The sequence below is a fragment of the Lytechinus variegatus genome, chromosome 8 (assembly GCF_018143015.1).
Source record: "Lytechinus variegatus isolate NC3 chromosome 8, Lvar_3.0, whole genome shotgun sequence".
In the NCBI taxonomy this organism is placed as follows: Eukaryota; Metazoa; Echinodermata; class Echinoidea; order Temnopleuroida; family Toxopneustidae; genus Lytechinus; species Lytechinus variegatus.
Genome location: NC_054747.1, coordinates 13,148,629 through 13,171,881, shown reverse-complemented (window position 1 = coordinate 13,171,881; position 23,253 = coordinate 13,148,629). Strand labels below are relative to the sequence as shown.

Here is a 23,253-nt window from a genome sequence, read left to right as displayed (position 1 = left end):
ATTTGTTGAATTACCATAACTTTAAAAGTTTATCGGTAGTTCATAAAACTTAGACATAAGAGTAATCAAGGATCACTGAACATCCTGTGCGAATTTCAGGTCACATGACCAACGTCAAAGGTCAATGAACTCTGGCCATAATGGGAGTATCTGTTAAATTACCATCATATCTGTGTAAGTGTATTGGTCTGGTTCATAAAACGTGGACATAAGAGTAACCAAGTAGCACTGAACATCTTGTGCGAGTTTCCGGTCACATGACCAAGGTCAAAGGTCAATGCATGGACTTTGACCATGTTGGGGGTATTTTTTGAATTACCATCATAACTATAGTATTTTGGTCTAGCTTGGACATAAGAGTCATCAAGTATATATCACTCACATCTCATGCGATTTTCAGCTAGGTCACATGACGAAAGTCAAAGGTCATTGAACTTTGGCCATTTTAGAGGTAGATTGCTGTCATAACTTTCAAAGTCTATAGAAAGTGGTGTATAAAATGTGGATATAGGGGTACTCGAGTATCACTGACAAGTTGGGTCACATGATCAAGGTCAAATATCGGTGAACGTATTATCATTCAATGAATAGTGTTTTTTGTGAATAATTATTTTTAAGTAGTTTTCAAAGTCAGCACTGATGCTATATTGAACCGCGTGATGCAGGTGAGACCGCCAAAGGCATTCCACTTAATTGTTTCTGTTTTACTTTCATCTTTTTTCCTTTTCTATTTTTGGACAGATTACTAAAAAGCAATTTTTATAATCCACTTTAAAATCGAACCAGACAAAGATGATTGAGATATCGGGATGGAGAATTTCGTCAAATAATTTGAGCCTTGATTGATTTTATAATAGATCATGAATTTGGAATATGTTGGGGGGGTTCCGGATAAAATCTAAGCATGATCTATTAGATGCTTTAGTTTTTATCTGAAAAAAAAAATATTCCAAATTGTATACAGTACATCAGTCAGTTAGTTAAAATTTGGGGGTATCGTGAAACGAATGTCATAAACCAAAACTCTTGCTTAATTAGATCTAACTAGATCTACTCGGAAAACGAGCCTACTCAAACCACCACATAATCAAAATCTAAATTTCTCAGTTTTTATTTGAGATATGAGAAGTACCTTACCCTATATCGCGTTGGCATATCTTTTCTCCGAAAAATATAATATATAAAGTAGCTCGAAGATCATGGATAAGAAAGACGAAATAGGAGACCCTCTCTGTTGTTGTGAATATATCGACGCAAAGGGAGAAAGGAGTCATCTATTGGCCATGTTTTGTGATTGTGAAGATTTGGATGAGTCGTGTGACAGGTGATTTTTTTTTTATTACTTTATCACCACCGCCGCTCGAGATATTGCCATGGCATTGGACTTTGGTTTGCCAGGCGCTGACGTTACTTACCGGTACTAGCTCCATGCACCGCCCGAGCGCGAACTTCTGGGGCCGATTGCACGAAAGGGTCTTTGCAAGGACCATCTTTCGTGTCGCCCATCTTTTATGATGCGCCATGTGAAACTCATTTTAAATAAATCATCTGAAAACATATTTCATTCGTCCGTTAAAATAAACAAAATATGTATTTATAAAATGATGTGATATATCATGAAATTGCATAAAATTTTATTTAAAAGCAAGCTAACGAATCTTATTCTTTATCATAAATTTCAGAAACACCCCGCTTATACTAAGTTATAGCGTATGATAAAAGATGGGCGACACGAAAGACAGTCCTTGGAAAGACCCCTTCGTGCAATCGGCCCCTGAATTCTGCGGACTCTGTGTCCTGTGACTGTGGTTGGAACTGTGCTATTATTATAACTTAAAGTATAAAAAGGGGAAGTTCACCCTGGCCCTGACATGCCTGACAAAAAGTTTGTTGTAAAAATAGCAGAAAAAATGATAAAAACATTGGTTAAGCCAAAGGTGTGAGGAAAATCCATTAAATATTAAGGAAGTAAAAAAGAATTTGAATTAAGATTTGGATTTGTGGCGTCATTTATTATTGATAAAAGTGATAAACTAAACGAGCAGCTAGCTGCCCCCGGCCTGGGCCCTATGCCATGGGCATGACCCCAGCCCAGGCCCAAGAATATGAAATGCATTCATTTTTAATGGTTCCTGATAATTTTTTTTCTTTTTAGGAGCGCATTTGAAATGAATTTTGTATTGATATACTGACATGACTGAAGGTATAATTTTACAAATTTTCACTGAGAAAATGACATTTCATTTTCTCACTGATTTTTTTTCCAGTCGATATGTTTGTAACTTTGTTAGGAAAGCTGCTCGCTTTATGTTTATGACACCATAAATCAAATAATTGAAATCCTAATAACCTATACTCGCCGAGATAGTGACTATGTCTATAGTCTGAGGGCAATTCCACATGGGAAAGGGTAAAAACAGTAAAATTCAAAATTAATAATATGCATCTGAATGTGAATGTCCTTTTTACACAAAACCTTATATTTTAAGGAACTGAAAACCTTTTTCAAATATCTGTTACGGTTTTTGCGGAGCAATCTTTTGAATTTGATGACCATTTTCAATTAGAGAACATGTACCGTAAGTAACGGTGTATTAACCGCATCCGTGTATTAACCGCACCCCCAACTTTGGACTAAAAAAAAAAAAAAAAAAAAAAAAATCTCACATTTACATGCATATTTGAGGTATGGAGAAACAAAATCTAAGCTTTTAAGATTTCAAAGTATCCAAAGAGATTACCGGTATGCAGAAATATGCTGTTCTTGATCAATTCATCTACAAATGTTAGAAAGAAAGAACGGTCCCGCCAATATTGGCAACTTACACACTCGCTCACCTCACAGTCACAGTGTACACACACAGCACTGCCATTACATTGCAAACTACGATACAGTACAAGTCATGCCAGTACATCTTATCAAATTATGATCTGTGTCTTTCCCAGCGTAGGAGGAAGAAACATTCACATTTCTTGCATTACAATCTCACAATCACTTTCAGAAATTTGATGTCTTAGCATGAATTTTGGATACGGGATTATAGGAAGGTTCAAGAAACAAAGAAATTGGCATTTTTTCCAGTTGTTTTTTACGGCTTCGTGCCGTCTCTCTCGTGCGTGGTTTACATGGTATCTTATGAAAAGCAAACAGGAAAGAAAAAAAACAAGCTGGCGCGAAACGGGACTTTGAATAGCGCCAGCTTAAGTCGCACTGTAAACACATTACAACGCAATCTCTAAGCTCACTCAACTCTCGCTCAGCGGTGACAAAATATTACCTAGTATGCTTGGCGTCTCTTTTAAATTAGTCAGGGAACTTCACTACTTTGAATCGAGAATAAAGTCAAAATTAGTGTCATGAAGGTGGGTGCGTTTGTTATGGACAACATTTAATTAATATTGCAATAATCGCTTCCCATTACCCGCGGCTCATACCCCTCTAAACGACATTGCCTGGGCGGCTACGCCCGGCCACTCGATGTGTTGTGAACTGGCAGACATCGTACATGTACGGGAGGGGTTACGGCGGGCTGGCTCAGACCCGTCACCGTGTATAAACCGCACCCCCGACTTTTGCTTCTACCCCGCCGAGAAAAAGGTGCGGTTAATACACCGTTACTTACGGTATTTTACATTATTTTTTTATAAATTTGATAACTAAAAAAATATTTTACAATTTTGGTTCAAAATCATCTAATGTTGTGTGTGAAGGTGTAATAATTACCAGTAGCAAATGTCTTTATCATGGGTATTTTCAAATTTCTCAGAGAAAATTTTGCAATCTACTACAAAAACGGATGTAATTCCGTTACCATGAAACTGAAAAGTTTTTCCTATGAACTAAAAACTTGCTTGAATTTATATAATTCTGAATTCTCTGATTTCATGTGACTTGCTAAAGACTGAGCAACATTTTTTTGAAATATCATTTCTAATTCTGCTATAACTGTGGTAACGGAATTACATGGTAACGGAATTACCATTATCATATCTTTAAAGGGGTGTGCGTTAGCCAATTTTGTTCCAATGGCATGTTGATATCTTAGCTGTAGATCACAGTTATAAACATTAAAAGCCTTCTGATTAGTAATTACACTCCAAATCAGGATGAAATTATACAATTACTTGACAACAAGTCCCATTCAATATGGCCTGAGTATAACATTCAGAAAAAGGGCAAGATAATGTACATTAGCATCAATAAAGTATATTGATGGAGCATACAATGTAGGTGAATGCCTTACAAAGGATTAATGGGCAATCGATTCTTGGGAGGAGTAGAAAAATGATTATGCAGGATGATCTTAACAAAATTTTCATTCAGATTGATTTTGCAAAAAATGTCATTGCCAAATACCAGTTCTAATGAGATCCAAAATACTGGACGCACAATCACGAAGTGACCATGTTCACTGTGTGTGCCTTGGAAAAGAATGGCATTCCTTTTTTTGTAATTGCCTCTGATCAATTCACCCTCAACAGACTTAATGAACTTTTCAGTAAAAGAAATTCCGGGACGGCTGGGAGTATTTCTCTGCTTCAAAGAAATGGGTATAGTTTTCAGAAGGGACCGCCTACTAATTTAAGCGATATCTTCTGTGTAACTGTCCTTGCAACGGAAGATTGGATATTCTTTGCAACAAGCCATGGTGAGGGACCAGACTCTGGCATTGATTGGCGAACAGTGTAGCGAGCAGTAAAAAGTAATGAGTGGAAAAGATTGAAGTGAGATCCATAATTTACAGATGTTACAAGAATCACATGCCAAAAAATCATACTAAATCTTTATACAGATGACATTTCCAAAAGTAAGGTGGATTTGACAGATATTCAAGATGCCTTAATTAGCACCAAACCAATAATGTGCTCCACCCCTACATGTATGCAATGGATGCTCAGAAACATGCAAAGTCAGCATCATCCAATAATCACTGCTTCACGGATAAAGTAACGATGATGACCCTTCAAGTGAGGATGATACACAGAATGTGAACACTTCTCTAAGGAGAGGATGGTGATAATATTGAGACCAACAAAGTCATTAATAACAAAACATCTGAGAACAGCAACATAACTCAGTTTGAAATGGGTAGAAATGTATGTACAGCATTCTGCTGTGAGAGAAATGCTAAGAGACAGTGGTAGTATTCTCATATACATTCTGATATAAAATGAAATATTTTATCAAAATAAGTGATATAAAATCACCTAAAATTCGTTCCGAAATGGTATTCCAATAACCATTTTGTCTTTGTTTTATCTCTGTGACACAAACCTATTTTTGAACCAATTTGTAATGAGAAAGGCTGTTTTTTGTAGCACTCATCTCATTCAACCAATTAAAAGCCTTTCTGCCATGAGTTTTGGCAAATGAGTGAGATGGCATTAAATCAAATTCTGTGCCTACAGGGATTTAATTGAAAAAAAAGAACAAAAATATGAAGTCAATATCACATCATTTTGTACTTCATTTCATTTCATAAACAACATTAGTCAATAAAATTATTTGAAATATTTCTTTAATCTACAAGAATAATGTTAGAGTAGTACTCTAATGATTAAATGATTATCATTTTCCTTTATTCTTATTTCAAAGTCTTGAGCGAATTGACCTAGAAATATTGCTGAAATTGAAAATGTATAGAGAGAATACATGTAGCCTCCACCTTATTTGCAGTTCTTTTTTTCTTTAAAGGAAATTTGGTGCAGGCACATCATCTGTGATGTAATGATTGGATACGCGATAAACATGTCTATATCCTAGGCACTGCTTTGTCACATATCTTTAGAGACGGAAGATAAAAATGCATCTGGGATAAATTTTCATATTTTATATAAAAGATAAAAATTTTAATATAATAAAAAAAAATCATGGCCCAAGAAAACCAACTAATTTCATGAATATAACATAAGATCATCAAATCACTGCAGTTTCTTATGGTCACATTTAGGAAATACATCTGTCAGGAAGATGTCTGATATTGACTTTATACTCAGATCTGCTATAATTGCAGTCCTCAGTGAGCTACATATAGACAGAAAATGAATCCTTACCTTTAAAAAAAATTAGATTGGTGCACTGATTAAGAACCAATTTGTTGCTTAGTTGTCCACAACATTTTTTTCAAGATGTAAATGTCAACACTATTTTCATGAGGTTTCAGCATTGTTTCTTGTTTTCAAATCATTTATTGAACAACCAAATAGAAAGTTTTCAGTTTAACTGTTTTAAGATGCCAATTGTATGTGAAACTATGTTTCTTTTGAGTATTCAAATACTTTAGAATATCTTAAACTATCATCTACACAAATCTTTGAGTAAATATGCAGATCTGATAACATGCTGTCCTCAGTTTTTGTAAAATTCCTAATGTGTATACGTATGGCTGTAGTCCATGTAATTCCGTTACCATGATTACTAGTGATGATTTTTGGCCTTTACATAATTCTTTACATCAGTACAGGAGGCAAAAAGTGGCTAGTAAGTCCTAATACCCCTAAAATTGAAAATGAACTAAAATTTAATTACCACTGATCCCTAATATTTTGTAAAATCATGTTTATTCATGGTAGAGCCACCTATTACGTACTATATACTTATATTTTATTTAATATTAGAGACGTGAAGTACTTAGATTGTGTTAAGTATTAGAGAAGAATGTATAAACAAGCTTTATTGAGGCATTTCACCAGTCCTAAATGCCTAAAAATATAATTTTCCTTCCCAAATGTCAGAGGCGTAATTCCGTTACCATTATGTGTAATTCCGTTACCATGTACTTGCCCTAAAGAAAGACCAATCATCAAAATTTGTTGATGATATTTGTGAATAAATTACTTTCAAAATAAAGTTGACATTATAATGAAATGAATCAGACATTAACTTGGAGCTAGTGTGTTGTAGATTTCAGAGAAACTTTTACTAAACTTTGGGTTGCAAAATGACTCATTTCTCTGGTAATTCCGTTACCATAGCACATATCCGTCATTTACATCTGAACGTGTGAGGGGTTTTCTAAAAATCTTGGTTCAGTACAGGCCTCGAAATAGGATTTTGGGGGGGGCAAGGCCACTTTTTTGAGGGGCACTTTTTCACTGAGGCCAGGCAGCAGAGGGCACCAAGGCCATACAGAGGGGCACCAAGGCCACTTTTTAAGGGGCATGTAATAAATTATTTGTAGGTGTTACAGTTTCGCGGCGTGGGGGGCTTTCCACAGTCGATGTTATACATCAGATTCATTACCAAACCACATTATTTACTTAAGAAAAAATGAACTTTAATAGTCTGACAACACTCACTGTATAAGGTTTTAAAAGAAAGTTTCATTATTCTTCAGAATCACTTCAGGACAGGATAACACATCATTGCATTGCTTTGAGTCTTGAATTTGACATCCAACATGTAACATGTACATAATTATTAACAAATCAAGTAAAAGTACCTCTGGTAGAAGTAAATTTCATCTAATTCTTTATCCAAATTACCTCATGGCATGCCAAGTAGGCCTGGGACGAATACCCTTTTTGCCATTCGATTGTTTGCCAGAGGAAACATTCGATTAGTTCGATTAATCGAGATTCCTGGAATATCAGAAATCACGCACTCAAAAATTGACCTACTTCCATGACCTAGCGGTAGCTGCGCTTATTGATATGGGCTGATATGATGGGAGTGGAACTTGGAATAAATGCATTGTATACAAGGAACATGTACAATGTACTTGTACTGTGTCATTTATCCCGCCCTCTATACACACAATGAACGAATAGCAAAGGAGTTGTACTGTGTTTGTCATTTTATCCCGCCCTCTCTGCACACAATGAACGAATAGCAAAGGACTTTGAGAACTGTGCGTGACCGCTATGGTGCATGGATGTTAGGCCTGGGACGATTGTCATTTTTACCATTCAATAATTTCCTGAAAAAATAATCGAATGATTCGATTGTTCGTTGGGAATCGGGTCTTTTAGGTCACAATAGTTGACCTACTTTATGGTGACCCCCCACCCCATGAATAAATCTCCATCAAAGTCACATGTTTAGAATAAATGAAAGTAGGACCTTTTCCCCTTCTCCATGATATTTATATCAAAAGAAACTACATGAAATGAGATTAAAACTTTCAGTTTATTGTTCCAATGAAAATCGTTCCTAAATCCATGCTGGTACTCTGGTATTATGCATGCATCCCTCCAAGTGCCACACCCCTGCATATGAATGAATCAGCCCAGATCAGAGTTCAAAGTCCAAAGCCCAAAGATGTAAACAACTCATTCATGAACTATTCTTTGAGACTGACCCCAGGTGGAGCATTTCTTGAACAATTACATCCCTTGCCCACACCATGTCCCCGCCCCCACTTGTGGCACTGCCCACGATTCTACACATGTATTTCAAAAAAATATTTTGCAAAATATTTAATTTGAAATACCTTTTAAAATTACGATTTTTTATCATTTGAACCTACATGTATAACTGGGTCTATTTTTGGAGACTAGTCGAGAAAGTACCGGTGAAGACAGGCACATGTTGGAATGTAGTTTTCATTGTGTGAGGGGGATAGAAAAAAGGTTGCATTATTGTTTTGAAACATGAAAGGAATTCTCCGGCTCCCACCCTTATCTTTCTCTCTCCCTCACACACAGATGGGGGAGGGGTCAATTTATTTCTGAAGTCATGACCTCTCCTGATAAGGGAACCACGTGCCTTCTTCTTTGTTTCCCCAAGTTTCATTGGCTATCCGAAGGTCCAATCAGCTCAAGTGAGCTTGGTTGCGTGTTTTCTTATTGTTTTGTGCACGCAGACAATGAACTCATTTTGTGTATCAAGGGCTCGTCCATTCATATGCTGCAGCTTACATAGCATATGTAAAGCGCACTAGCTGCCGGCCGGCCGCTAGCGGTGTATAGCTAGCTCATCGTTCGGCGCGGCTTCAGACTAGACTGCATACATGCACTGGACGTTGCTGGTAAAGCTAAGATATTGGATACTTTTTGAGATCGGAGAACAGTTTTCCTCGCTCAGAAAAAAAGGTGCAGACTTTCAAAAGGGGCACATTATATATCAGAAAAAGGGCACCACGGCCATATAAAAAAGGGCACATTTTTAGTGGCCGTAACTTTTAGCAAAAAGAAGAAGGGCATGACGGCCAGTAATGGGGGCATCGACGGCCATGGCCGTCGATGGCCGTCGATTATTTCGAGGCCTGCAGTATATAGCACTAGTGGCCATGCATAGTATTAGGTTCAGAAAATTTGAAAATATTGAGATATCTGGATGCTGTGAGCAAAAATAACAGCAAAATTTCTCTGATTTGTAATTCCGTTACCATGGAATTGCCCCTGATGGATTATCCTCAAACCTTCGCCAAAATCTTATTTTTCAGCTATTTTTACCATAAACTTTTTGTCAGGATGAACTTCCCCTTTTAACTATAAATGTTAAGCTCAGTCAATGACCTTGTGAAGAATCTAAGTTTCGGAACACTTTTCATGAATCAAATATTGTTGTTGTTGTTCGTTGTGGGTTGTTTCCACACCCAAGTGATCTCTTCTGTATTCTCTCAGTGTGTTTGTCACAAGGTTGATTAGCTGCTAGGTACTAAAAAATTAAAAATTAAATCATGTCAAACACAATATTTTCTTAAAATTCATCAAGAGGACTTGGTCACTTGGATAAATATTGCTCATTACCATAGGGATGATAATGAGCAAGGTTTATCCAAGTGACCAGTCTGCTTCTCTTCACATACAATTTGCCACTTGTTCACTGCTACCACCCTGCCTGTGGGGAATCTAGAGGTAGGACTATGGTATGCCAATATGTTGTACAGAGCACACACTTTAAAAAATCATTAAAATATCACTTTTGTGACCAAAATTACTAATTTCCATACAGTTGCAATTTATTTTTCATTAGTAATTGGGAATAATTTTTTCATTCACCAGAGCGCTCAAAAACTTGAATTTTGGGCATATATTTGTGTACGCCCTCTATTGGTGGAAAGTAATATGGCAAGAAAATTTTCATTTTTTGATCTCTATTTTTGATTAAGAAAAAAATGATTTAAAGAATCAAATTTAAATAAGAGCCAAGTTGTATGAATAATAGATGTAATGAAAACTGTCAGTGTAAAAAAATCAAGCATTTGCCCCAAAGAAAAAGAGAAAATAAGCCAAACATTGCCACCCTTATTTTGCCACACATGGAGATATAACTGAGAACAAGGTTATATTATAACCTTGTTCATTGAATGAGTGACAATTTGCATAGATGTCCACGCGTCGGCTGAGTTGATGCGGATGTAAAGAACATGTCCTTGTTCAAATCATCAATGCCATTGATGATCTTGTACATCTATCATATTCCTCCTCGCATTCTGTACTGAATGGAAGGTAACTTCAAGAACGAAGCCTTATTTACACATAACTCCGTAACCGTAAGTTACTTTTCACCGAAACTTGGGTTGTAGATGTACTGAGGAGACCTGCATCTCATGGCGCAATCAGAGGTCACACGGTAAGGTCATTTTGAGGTCAATGTTTTGACACATACATGTAACTCTGCAACCGGAAGTCATGTTTATACCAAACTTGGGTTGTAGGTGTACTTAGAGACCTGTATGTTATTGTGTTCAGCGGTCACATGGTAAGGTCAAAGTTTTAAAGGTCAACATTTAAATTTATGTGCAAGACTCTTATGATAAACGTTATTCCATCCCAGTTTTTTCACAATGAAGTTTTGATACAATTGTGTTGCACGCCCTCGCAAATCACAATATTTCTTGTGATATTTTCATAAGTGGGCAAGACACAAAATCGCTTTATATGCCTTGTTTTTGTTGCTCTCTTTATATATGTCTATCTCCGTTCCTCTTTTATAGATTATTCACTGGGAGGACTATTGGCAGAGCTAGGTTAGCCGCTGTCAAGGAAACGATCCTCGACCGTGTACGTATCCCAACATTCCTAGGGCAAGGGGCGCAGCGTATTGATGACCTGCTTGACATTTCCGCTCTCCTTCCTCTCATCGCAATACCCTGTTGGCTCTATGTCGCATCCTGGTGCCTCGAATATACCGTCTATTCTTTCATGATCGTCCCGCTAAGTGCCATACTGTACTCTCTACGAATCCTAAAACGGAAGCACAGGACGAAATTCTTCATGAGCGTGACTTTGGTTTCTATATTCACTTTGTTCTCTTCCTTTGTCATTCTCGTTACGGATGCCACAGTCTTTGAGCTTGCTTGCCTCTCGATCAACCTTTTACTCTTCTTCGGAGCTTTTACGTTGACCAAGGTGGCACCCGGGTTTGTCAAATGCCATCAGGAATCTTCGGGAACGAGCTGTCAGGGAGACGAAGAAGAGACAAAAGGACAAGCACCCTCCCGTCTCACACATCTCCACAAGAGCAGTGAAAGGGGACCAACGCTTGGCCGGAATAAGGAGAAAGAGGAACAACTGACCAATCAGATGCAGGGACCCTCGGATTGGTGTGCTGCGTGTCTGATCGTGAAGCCAGCCAGAGCGGGCCATTGTAAGATCTGTGACCGCTGTGTACATCGGTTGGACCATCACTGTGTTTGGTACATACAGATTTCTTTTTTGGCTTTTAAAGGGGAAGTCCACCCTCAACAAAAAGTTGATTTCAATAAAGAGAGAAAAATCCAAAAAGCAAAGCGCTAGAAAATGTCATTGAAATCGGGTGTAAAATAAGAAAGTTATGTAAAGTAAAAAAAAAAAAAGAGTGAGTGAGTGGGGGATATTATCGACTCTCATGTCACTGAATTGTGCTTGCATGTATTACTATAAATTGTTAAAAATTAGCAAAACTTTAAAAGGTGGTAACTCTCTTATATTACTTCTGATTTTGATGAAATCTTCAGTGATATGATTGTCTCTATCAATTCAAATCAAAATTTTTCTGGGGTGTACTCGACCTTTAACCTTACTTTTCAAAAATCCAGCAAATCGTTCATTAATTCAGGGGAACCCAAGCCAGATAAAAAGTTATTTAAAAAAAAACAAGAAAAATAATGAAGCAGAGATGAATACCAAAATCAGACAAATTTTTAATGAACTAAAGTTGAAATTACAATACCTACATGTATGTGGATTGCAAATTGGTATACAAGTAATCGGAGTTGCCAAGTAGTACGATTTATCTGTATTTCATACGGAAATCAATTTAAAATACGGCAGTACGTTTTTTCATCATAAAATACGGGAAAAAACAAATTAGAGAAGAAAAGGTATTCCGTGTGTTGCTGCCCTCTACGTTCAATGAGTTATGCTTTCATCAAGGCTTTCCGATTAGAATTTTCGATATCCTGGCGAATCATTGCGGGTGACAAGTTCCGAGCGCACGCACATAGTTTACAAGCACAAAGCAGCGGCTCAAATCGCGATATTTTGCGACTGGTAAATACGTCTGTAAGGATGATGACGTCATCCAAGATGGCAACTTACGTTGACCGACGGAAGGATCGAAGATGATGTTTCGATCATAATTTGAAACGAATTAGCCGTAACTGCGGTCTAAGGTACGATATTTCTGAATTTCATACATTTTTACGTAAATATAGATGCAATTTCTTTTTCATAATGTGATATTTTATGATTTTATGTGCAAAAAACGATCGGAAAAAAAAAACAGGTTTCCGTCGAATGTTAGATCTAACGTTACTGCTAATACGTTGTCTGTACGTACGGGCCTCCGAATTTTTCAGTCTATGTATTGGTGAGTCAGCCAACGCAGTTCAGCGGAACAACCAAAATCTAGACTGAAGCTTTCGGTCTCGTGTGCGACGGTGTGGGGCGCAAAATAATGTAAGAAGTGATCGAACTTTGCCATTATACTATGCATGTTTATCTCATGGTAAAAATACGGATTTTTTGGTCAAAATACTGATTTGGGGGGATAAGAATACTGAAAATGCAAAATACAACTAGGCAGCTCTGAGTAATGAATGTTTGTGAGTGCAATGGACAGAATTCTATGAGGTGAAAGATTAAATGATCCAGTCAATAGGTGGTTTCAAACCGCCTCGATCACAAGAATCCCCGTTAAATTACGAGAACTTTTTAAGGCTACAAAATACCCGTTAATTATTCCTGCATTCACACCGCCCCGAAACACATCCTTCGGGATAAGTTCCCGAAGTTACGAGCATGCGCAGTATGGTCTGATAAGCAGGCAAGGCGCGAGATTCAAAATCACTAGCCCAGCAGCCACCCACGCCGCCGCGCCCAACGACACGCTGGGCTAAAAGTTCCCGTAATTTGCTTTCACATCGCCAAAATACCTGCGACCTTGGAAAAATCCCCACGAAAGTTCTCGTAATTTCGCCAAGTACCTACTATTTAGCGGGTATTTTCTTTCGGGGAAACTACGCGTAGTTTGCTTTCACATTACCAAAATACCTGGTATTTTCTGATCGGGGTAAATTTCCCGATCAGAGAATACCTGGAACTGGCAAACTTCGAGGCGGTCTGAAACCACCTAGTGAGGCGTAGCCAAGTTGAATGGATCTTTCATTTCATCTTTCACCAGATCAATATCGCGTACATGCAACATGCGCTCTGCAAACATGAGTGGTGCCTGCAGTCTGGGTGCGAGGGTGCAATGGACAAAATCGTATGGATCCAAAATTGCACGATGAATAGATCTAGAATTGCACGGTTGATGACGGCATTGTAAAATGGGCTGAATGATCGATATCGACCAACCAATCAAATGACATAGATTCTATCTATGTGGGTCAATCCACGTCAAATCAACCAATTTTCAGACAATTTGTCACCCGACCCTCTTCGATTTTCTTTAAACTCGCACCAAATGTTGCCCCAAGTGTCTGACGGAAAAATCTGAAATATTTTGCCCCAAGGTCAAATGGTTGCTAAGATACGGCCTCCCATAGCAACCAATGCGCACACAACAAAATTATTTTAAATAAAATTGCCTATTTTTGATTGACTACTGCAGCAAAGTTTGATTGATTACAGTCTTCATTTTAAGTAAATTGGAAGAACTTTTTGGTCTAAACATGCAGAGTATACTGTAGCGCGGACCTGTCAACCGGATTTTGCACACGAGGTCACCGAAAATGGCGTTAAGCATCCGTGTCAATGATTTCAGAAGCATGTTTGGAGGCTCATAAATCCAAAACTAAATTAGCGTAGAACCAAATATTATGCACTCTTATGGACTTTCAGATACTCAACAGAATTACAAAAAATTGACCCAAGAGTATGTGTCGTTTTCCTGTAGGGCGCCCTCAAAGTTGGATTTTTTTCAAAAGATGCCAAGTTCAAGGTCACGGATCACCTCCCGTCCCATCGAGGAGGGGGACCAATTTCTGTGTTTTGATAGACATTTACCCATATTTTCAAGTGTTACTTGAGAAATTTTGCTACCGGAATGTTAAGGGGCTGATTTGCGCATTCAAAAATGGTCGTAAACACCCTAAAATTGATGCTAATGACACATACATGCTTTTTAACACTTTTCAAATTGTGATTACTCAAAGATGAAGAGCCCAAAGACATTGATCTCTTCTGTGATGATAGTCTGTAATTAGTATTAAAAGGATATATCTTCAAAAATAGTTTGTATTGTTGGTAATGACCTTGAAAACACACCTAAAATTCAATAAAAACAGTAAATTGGCTAATTTTCCAGAATCAAATGGCATTCAAATGGTGTTTACATTGACTTTCAAATGAGTGTCATTTCAATACAAAGGGTGAGCTTAAGCCAAAACTTGGAGGACATATTCAACTTTTGGTCTACTTTAAGCAACATATAATATTTGAACTCAAAACCATATCATTTGACCTTGAAATTATTCCAAATATAGCTATTTGTTGCTTCATAAGTAGCATATTCATATCGCGCGTGTACATTGTACTTTGCAACACATTTCAAAGTGGATTTTCTTATAGAGAGAATACCTGATCAGGCTGATATTTGCAGTATAAGTAGTCTGTAATGGGTTCTTGGAGGATCTACAGATTAAGTACATATTCTCTCATGACAATGACCTTGAAAATACAGCTGAAAATCATGAAAATCAATAAATCATACAATTATCATTAAGAATTAAAGGGGAAGTTCACCCTGACAAAAAGTTTATTGTAAAAATAGCAGAAAAAATAATAAAAAATATTGCCGAAGGTTTGAGAAAAATTCATCAAATAATTAAAAAGTTATTAGAATTTCAATTATTTGATTTGTGACGTCATATGCGAGCAGCATTCCTACATAGCGAATGGTAAAATATCAGTGAAATGTCATTTTCTCAGAAAATTGAAAATGGTTTTCACTGTAACTTTTGTATATCAATAGACAAACCTTTTAATACCCGATCATTAAAAGAAAACAAAATTAAGTCATCAGGAACCATACAAAATTTGAAATTCATACATTTTATATTACATACCACATGGGGCAGCTGCTCGTTTATGACGTCACAAATCCAAAATTTTGAACTCTAATAACTTTCTTACTCTTTAACGGATTTTCCTCAAACCTTCACCATTTTTTTTTACTATGTTTTCTGCTATTTTCACAACAGAGTTTTCTTCAGGGTGAACTTCCCCTTTAAGTGTTTTTATCCACTTTTAATTGTGTGTTATTCCATTTTAGATTGTGAGCCCATGCTGATAATTGCAAATCATGTTCCACTTTTGGTCTACTTTAAGCTAAATGAAATATTTGAACTCAAAACCATATCATTTGACCTTGAAATTATTCCAAATATAGCTATTTGTTGCTTCATAAGTAGCATATTCAAATCGCGCGTGTACATTGTACTTTGCAACACATTTCAAAATGGATTTTCTCATAGAGAGAATACCTGATCAGGCTGATATTTGCAGTATAAGTAGTCTGTAATGGGTTCTTGGAGGATCTACAGATTAAGTACCTATTCTCTCATGACAATGACCTTGAAAATACAGCTGAAAATCATGAAAATCAATATATCATACAATTTTCATTAGTAATCAAGTGTTTTTAACCCACTCATGTCTTGATAGAATAGTTACCTAAACTGTAGATTTTCCAAGAACTCATTACAGACTACTAATACTGCATATATCAGCCTGATCATGTATTCTCTCTATGAGAAAATCCATTTTGAAATGTGTTGCAAAGTACAATGTACACGTGCGATTTGAATATGCTACTTATAAAGCAACAAATAGCTATATTTGGAATAATTTCAAGGTCAAATGATATGGTTTTGAGTTCAAATATTTTATGTTGCTCAAAGTAGACCAAAAGTTGAACATGTCTTTCAAGTTTTAGCTTAAGCTCACTCTTTGTCTTGAAATGACACCCATTTGAAAGTCAATGTAAACACCATTTGAATGCCTTTTGATTCTGGAAAATTAGCCAATTTACTGTTTTTATTGAATTTTAGGTGTGTTTTCAAGGTCATTACCAACAATACAAACTATTTTTGAAGATATATCCTTTTAATACTAATTACAGACTATCATCACAGAAGAGATCAATGTCTTTGGGCTCTTCATCTTTGAGTTATCACAATTTGAAAAGTGTTGAAAAGCATGTATGTGTCATTAACATCAATTTTAGGGTATTTACGACCATTTTGGAATGCGCAAATCAGCCCCTTAACATTCCGGTAGCAAAATTTCTCAAGTAACACTTGAAAATATGGGTAAATGTCTATCAAAACACAGAAATTGGTCCCCCTCCTCGATGGGACGGGAGGTGATCCGTGACCTTGAACTTGGCATCTTTTGAAAAAAAATCCAACTTTGAGGGCGCCCTACAGGAAAACGACACATACTCTTGGGTCAATTTTTTGTAATTCTGTTGAGTATCTGAAAGTCCATAAGTGTGCATAATATTTGGTTCTAAGCTAATTTAGTTTTGGATTTATGAGCCTCCAAACATGCTTCTGAAATCATTGACACGGATGCTTATCGCCATTTTCGGTGACCTCGTGTGCGAAATCCGGTTGACAGGTCCGCGCTACAGTATACTCTGCATGTTTAGACCAAAAAGTTCTTCCAATTTACTTAAAATGAAGACTATAATCAATCAAACTTTGCTGCAGTAGTCAATCAAAAATAGGCAATTTTATCAAAAATAATTTTGTTGTGTGCGCATTGGTTGCTATGGGAGGCCGTATCTTAGCAACCATTTGACCTTGGGGCAAAATATTTCAGATTTTTCCGTCAGACACTTGGGGCAACATTTGGTGCGAGTTTAAAGAAAATCGAAGAGGGTCGGGTGACAAGCATTGGTTGATTTGACATGGATTGACCCAGGTGTCGTATAACCACAAATATGTGATGTCATAATGATAATGTCAACTCCTGCATTTTCTCCAATAAATGACAAAATTGTTTTCTAAACTTTTGGGCGGTAAACACCGGTAGTGGTAATTACCAGTGGTAAATACCGTGCGGTAAATATGTAAAAAACAGGAAATATGATTTATAATTTTTTTTCAATAATTTTAATTATTTTTAACCTAAACAAATGAAAATAGTGTTCATGAATATGTTAATTATTGACTGACTTAATGAAGAACATCATGTACATGTATGTACATTTGGGATCCTTCAGTATTTTATTGTATTTTTTCCAGCATTTCATGATAACAGACATACATGAAGATAACACACAAACATAAACACAAACAAACAAACACACACTCACACAAATGGTACACACCAGAACAACCATACTCACCACCTTTGTTTTTATGTTCAAAATTTGACAATCCCTATAGAAAAGTGAGTGGAAAATCATATTTCCCGGTATTGCCCAATGAAAAATATTAAATACCGGAAAAAGCGGTAAATACCGCTTATTTCCCGGGGTCCGGGAAATAAGCCTCCGAAGAGGGAAATATGCCAACCCTGTTTTACTCGCAACTATGTTTTCTTTAATGACAATACAGTTTGTGTACTATGATTGTGTGAAGTTGAAGGTGCTCTTAGTATTTGATGTACAATGTACTGTATATGTAATAATAATAGTAATAATAATACTATAATAGGCATTTATATAGCGCCATCTATCAAGAAATATTCTATTTCGAGGCGTGTTGTTATTATTACCCCGGCTTTAGCTCGAGCTGCCTCTCAGCGCTCATGCATTCAAGGAATTAATCCTGCCGGGTACCCATTCACCTCTCCTGGGTCGAGTGCAGCACAAAGTGGATGAATTTCTTGCTGAAGGTAATTACGCCGTGGCTGGGATTCGAACCAACGACCCTCCGTTTCAAAGTCAGAAGACTTATCCACTGGGCCACAACGCTCCACTATGTAGTCGCTATGTAGTCGCGAATTACATGTAACAACTCATCGATGAGTTGGATAACAACTTGAGATCTGTTAGGGTTACTCGACTCCTTTATACAAGTCAGATGATGATGACAAAGATGGTTGGTAAAGATTTCACGTTTATATTTTCGTGGAGCTCAATAAATCGCTCTCCTTTTTTTTGAGGAGCTCAATTGAGCTCCTCAGAATCGCTCGCCTTGAGGAGCTCAAATCAATTCAATACAATACATGTATGATAAATTGCAGATTTTTCTTAACATTGTATATATGCAATAGCTGTGTAGCTATTAATCATTCTGTGGTGAAACTAGGCCTGGGTCAATATGTTTACCAAAAATCACGCTAAAAAAAAAAAATCTACATATGGGACTACAATATTTACCGAGTTCAAATTCAAATCAGAGTCGGGAAAGAGGTGAATATTCTTCATTTTTCTGATAGTTTTCAACTAAATCAAAATAATTTAAAGGAATTATGGGAAATAGATGGCCATTTCATGGATTTAAAGATGTAAAATGTGAAATTTTAGCTTTTTTTTATTATTTTTTTTTAGGAGCGTGATTTTTTTGCTCTCCTTATTTTTTTTAGGAGCGCCAGCGCGATCGCGCTCCTGAATCTGAATTTTTTTTTTTTACTATCTACCAGTACTCAAGCTCACACGATTATTATCAATTTTTGTTTTATTTATCGGTTACTTTGTTTAATTTATTGGTTACTTTGTTTAATTACTTTAATTACTTTAATTCATTTATTACTTTGGATTGTTTATTTTTATTTCTCAGGCTTGATGTCTGTATTGGCAAAGATAACCACCGGTCCTTCATCGTCACCCTTATCCTATTCGTCGTCGGTGGTTTCTGGGGAGTTTTGAGGGGGTCTTACTATCTCTTTGAGGTCACTCATGATGAAGCTAGTTTCTTTGGAATATTGGAGATCATTTATTATGACCCAGAGTAAGAAGTCATCTTATCGTTTACCTGTAGTAATACTTTTTATACACCTGTATTGAAGGGGAATCCAGCATTGGTCATAAAATGTTGTGTTGGAAAAGGAGAATTAACAGAATGGCGAAAGTCTGAAAGAAATCGGACAAACAATAAGGCTGCTTTCAATGAAATTGAGATCCCTATAAAGACTATGTAGACTTCAAATTAACATCTGCAGGGTGCTACATAAGCACTTGCCTGATAGCCCGGGGCAAGTAAAAGTTAGGGTCGGGCAAGTGTTTTGAAGTAAAGACCAAAACTGCTTGCCTGAATTGGGCAAGCCAAATATTTACAGTAGAATGACCAAAATTAGGGTCGATTGATATTGACCCTAATTTTAGTCATGGCAGGCAAGATAAGATCAATTTTTGGAAAAAGAAATGATGCAATAACAAGGTAGATCGGTTCTTGTCAAAAGAGAGAAAAAGGTTAATGGTTCATAAAACTGCAAAACTTTCTTTTAAAGAGGTAAAGCTATTTTTTCAAGGATTTTGGGGGCAAGTGAAATAGATTTTGGGCAAGTATATTTCAGTCATCTGTCGACACATGATATTCTTAAACTTTATTTCTATTGCCTCGTTCCCAATGATGTACATGTATGATCCTTTACAATCCTGAAAAGTTTTGACCTATCCAAACCATTTTCTACAATAAAACGACCTCAAGATCTGACACGATCACTACGATGGGTCCATAATTTAGACAACAATTTCAAAAGGCAATGTGAAGCACGACATTGGCACTATGTATAAATGTCAGTGTGTGACAGTGCCTATGAAAAAGCAACTATTAAACTCTAGCGGGTGTCATCATCTTATCAATGCTATTCATCTCTTTAAAAGATAATTACCAGTTGTGGTAACGAACTCAAAATGAGTTCGAATAGAATCCAATGAAATGACTATCCAGGTTTTTGTAGTATTACTAAAAAATATGTGCCATTTTTGGCTCTGGAATAGAATAAATGTGTAATTGCTGAAAAATTAGCACAGAATTCCATAATATGTCAGGTAATTTTCCGAACAATACGTATACTTCCCACATATGCCTTTTTGTGTTAGTGATCATCAGAATCATCGGCTTTCAGCTAAGATTCCATGATTTCACAAAGGTAAGTTAATTTCAGTGTACCAAAACTAGATCTATGATGATATGGTACATTTAGTATTTAACCTTGATTTTAAAGTTTTTCTCATGAAATTGTTTGCTGCAACTACTTTCTTTGACCTTTAATCCTGCATGTACCAAATTGTCTTTGTCTTTTGTATCCTCAAGGCTTGCTATCATCTTTGTGTGCATTCTGTACGGTGCGGTGGTATGCCCTGCGGTGATGGCCCTTCTCCTGAAGCAGTGCTTCCTCATCACCCACAACTGGACTTACCGGGAGAGGAAGCTACTTCCTCGACAGCCAGGCGGCAAGGAACGCCTCCTGGAGCTAGATCACGGCTTTGTGAACAATTGGATCAACTTCATCACGAAGAAAGGGGGTGCGTATAAAACCGGAGACACAAGGGTTGTTTGATGGAGGGGTTGCTGGGCAATCGGGATCTCCAATTCCATTGTTGGCTGTAAATGCAATAGACCGTAATAATCAGTGGGACTACTACATCTATGTGCACATGCCCAGAGTGTACATGTACAGTCTATGAACTTGCTTCTTCTCATCCTTTATCTGAAATATTAAACGCGCAGAAAATCTTGGGGGATTTGAGAGAATAGACTTGTGGCTGATGCCATCATCCCATGAACCCCCACCCTCCTTCCAGAGAAGGTGGCGGGGGGGGGGGGGTGAGGTAGCCAGAATGGAGGATTCTGGTCCACAAGCAGCAGGAAAAATGTATTTGTTCATCTTTCTCAATCAAAACACTTTTATAATATTGTTCTTATTAGTTTTAATGAATAATGTGGAATATTTATGTTCTTTCGAAAAAAATGTTTATTACAATTTACATTGTACTCTTATAAAAGACATACAGAGTACCAAAATGATGACCTCCCAAAAAATAATAATTTTTTTGCATTTCAGCATTTTTTGTTATTTTTGTTTGGCCTGGTTCATAACATTTACAATCAGGCCAATAACACACAGATTTAATGGGAAAATATAGTATCATAAATGTCAATCACCAAATTGGAAAATGGATGATGTGACACTTCAGTACTCTACGTGTGTATGATTGCGAATGGATGACACATGAGCTCAATTACTAGTATAAGTCGTATTCAATATACATTTATAACTAAACCCCTCAAAAAGAGTTTTGCAACTCAGTTTTGGGGGATGATATCTTTGTGGTTAATGAATTGTAAAAGATGAAACTGGTATCGTTTGATAGCTGAATTATTCCTCTTTACAATGACATGCCATTTGCTGTGATTATGTAATCATGGAATATGCAACCACCCTGAACATTGAGAAAAGTCAGAAGTGAAATGTTGCAAAATGCATTGATTTCTAACAAGAGTCTCCATTTCTATAGAATTTCCACCATGCAGGTGACAGTGAATGCACTCGGTCCATCCTCCAAACAATTGGAAATTCGCCATTGGAAACGACGCATTTTGCAACATTTCATTTCTAACATTGCTGCATATTTATCATGTCTGTGTATTTCATGATAACACTAGCATTACAAATGACACATGATCGTAAAGAAGAATAATCATACTTTCCAATGATACCACTTTTACATATGATGATGGCACACTAAGAAATTTATTAGCACTCAAACTTGAGTTGCAGAACTTTTTTTGAGGGGTTTATATACAGCGTAGCCAGTCAGTAGGCAGGTCATCAAGCAAAAAGTAGTTTCTTTCTTTCAAGTGATATTCATGACTAGAAAGGTTCTGCAATATTTGATGCGCTTGATGTGGATCAAAACACCTCTGGAGGTTTTAATTCTGTCATTGCTGCTCTAAGTACATGTACATGTTTACATCAAATTTCATGATTTTGGTATCATTGTAAAGATGAAGAATCATTCTTTTTAGGTCATGTGTTTGAATTTATTTCATGATTTTGCAATGTAGGTGAAAATATTGATCTAAAACATGCTGCAAAATTATTATTTTCACTTGACAAAAGTTGTTATTTTTTGCACTTTTGTGTGAGTCTTATGTCATGATAGATTTGAATATGTATGCTTTAAAATGGTATGTAGGTTTCAAAATAAGTATTGTTTTAATCGGGTCAAGAGCACACTTTTTATTGGCCAAGACATTGGCCGTTGCACATCTTGCTCATCAAACTTGGAACACATATTGGTGTTGGGGTATAGATGTGCAAGACATATTTCTTGCATGTGTCGGAAATTGCGTTGCCATGGTAACGGTATATTATGGCAAAAATATGGTAAAAATCTTGCGCATCAGACTACTTCCTCAATTTTCAACCAATTCTCATGAAATTTGGCTCACACATAGGTATTGAGGTAAAGATGTGTGACACATAAATGTTGCGTATGTCAGAAATTATGTTGTCATGGTAACAACATAATTTCTGCCCAAAATTGGGAAAAAATCTTGCGGTTCGTACAACTTCATCAGTATTCAGCCAATTCTCATTCCATATGTCAGTTATCGTGTTGCCAAGGTAACAACATATTATATGTCAAAAATTATGCGAAAATCTTGCAGTTTTAACTACTTCATCAGTTTTTGTCTCACCTGCGAAGCAAAGTGAGACTATAGGCGCCGCTTTTTCGACGGCGGCGGCGTCAACATCAAATCTTAACCTGAGGTTAAGTTTTTGAAATGACGTCATAACTTAAAAAGTATATGGACCTAGTTAATAAAACTTGGCCATAAGGTTAATCAAGTATTACTGAACATCCTATTAGAGTTTCATGTCACATGACCAAGGTCAAAGGTCATTTAGGGTCAATGAACTTAGACCATGTTGGAGGAATCAACATCGAAATCTTAACCTGAGGTTAAGTTTTTG

The 23,253-nt window shown here is 36.7% G+C and overlaps 1 protein-coding gene across 1 annotated transcript; it reads left to right on the top strand.

The window, feature by feature from the left end:
* The first annotated feature begins 1,134 nt into the window (after window positions 1-1,134).
* Window positions 1,135-21,003, top strand: LOC121420003 (palmitoyltransferase ZDHHC23-like). The gene is made up of 4 exons (XM_041614514.1): window positions 1,135-1,324; window positions 10,884-11,585; window positions 19,107-19,277; window positions 20,586-21,003. Exons 1-4 carry the CDS (start codon window positions 1,200-1,202, stop codon window positions 20,830-20,832), a joined length of 1,245 nt encoding a protein of 414 aa, XP_041470448.1. The 5' UTR covers window positions 1,135-1,199; the 3' UTR covers window positions 20,833-21,003.
* Window positions 21,004-23,253: the final 2,250 nt, after the last annotated feature.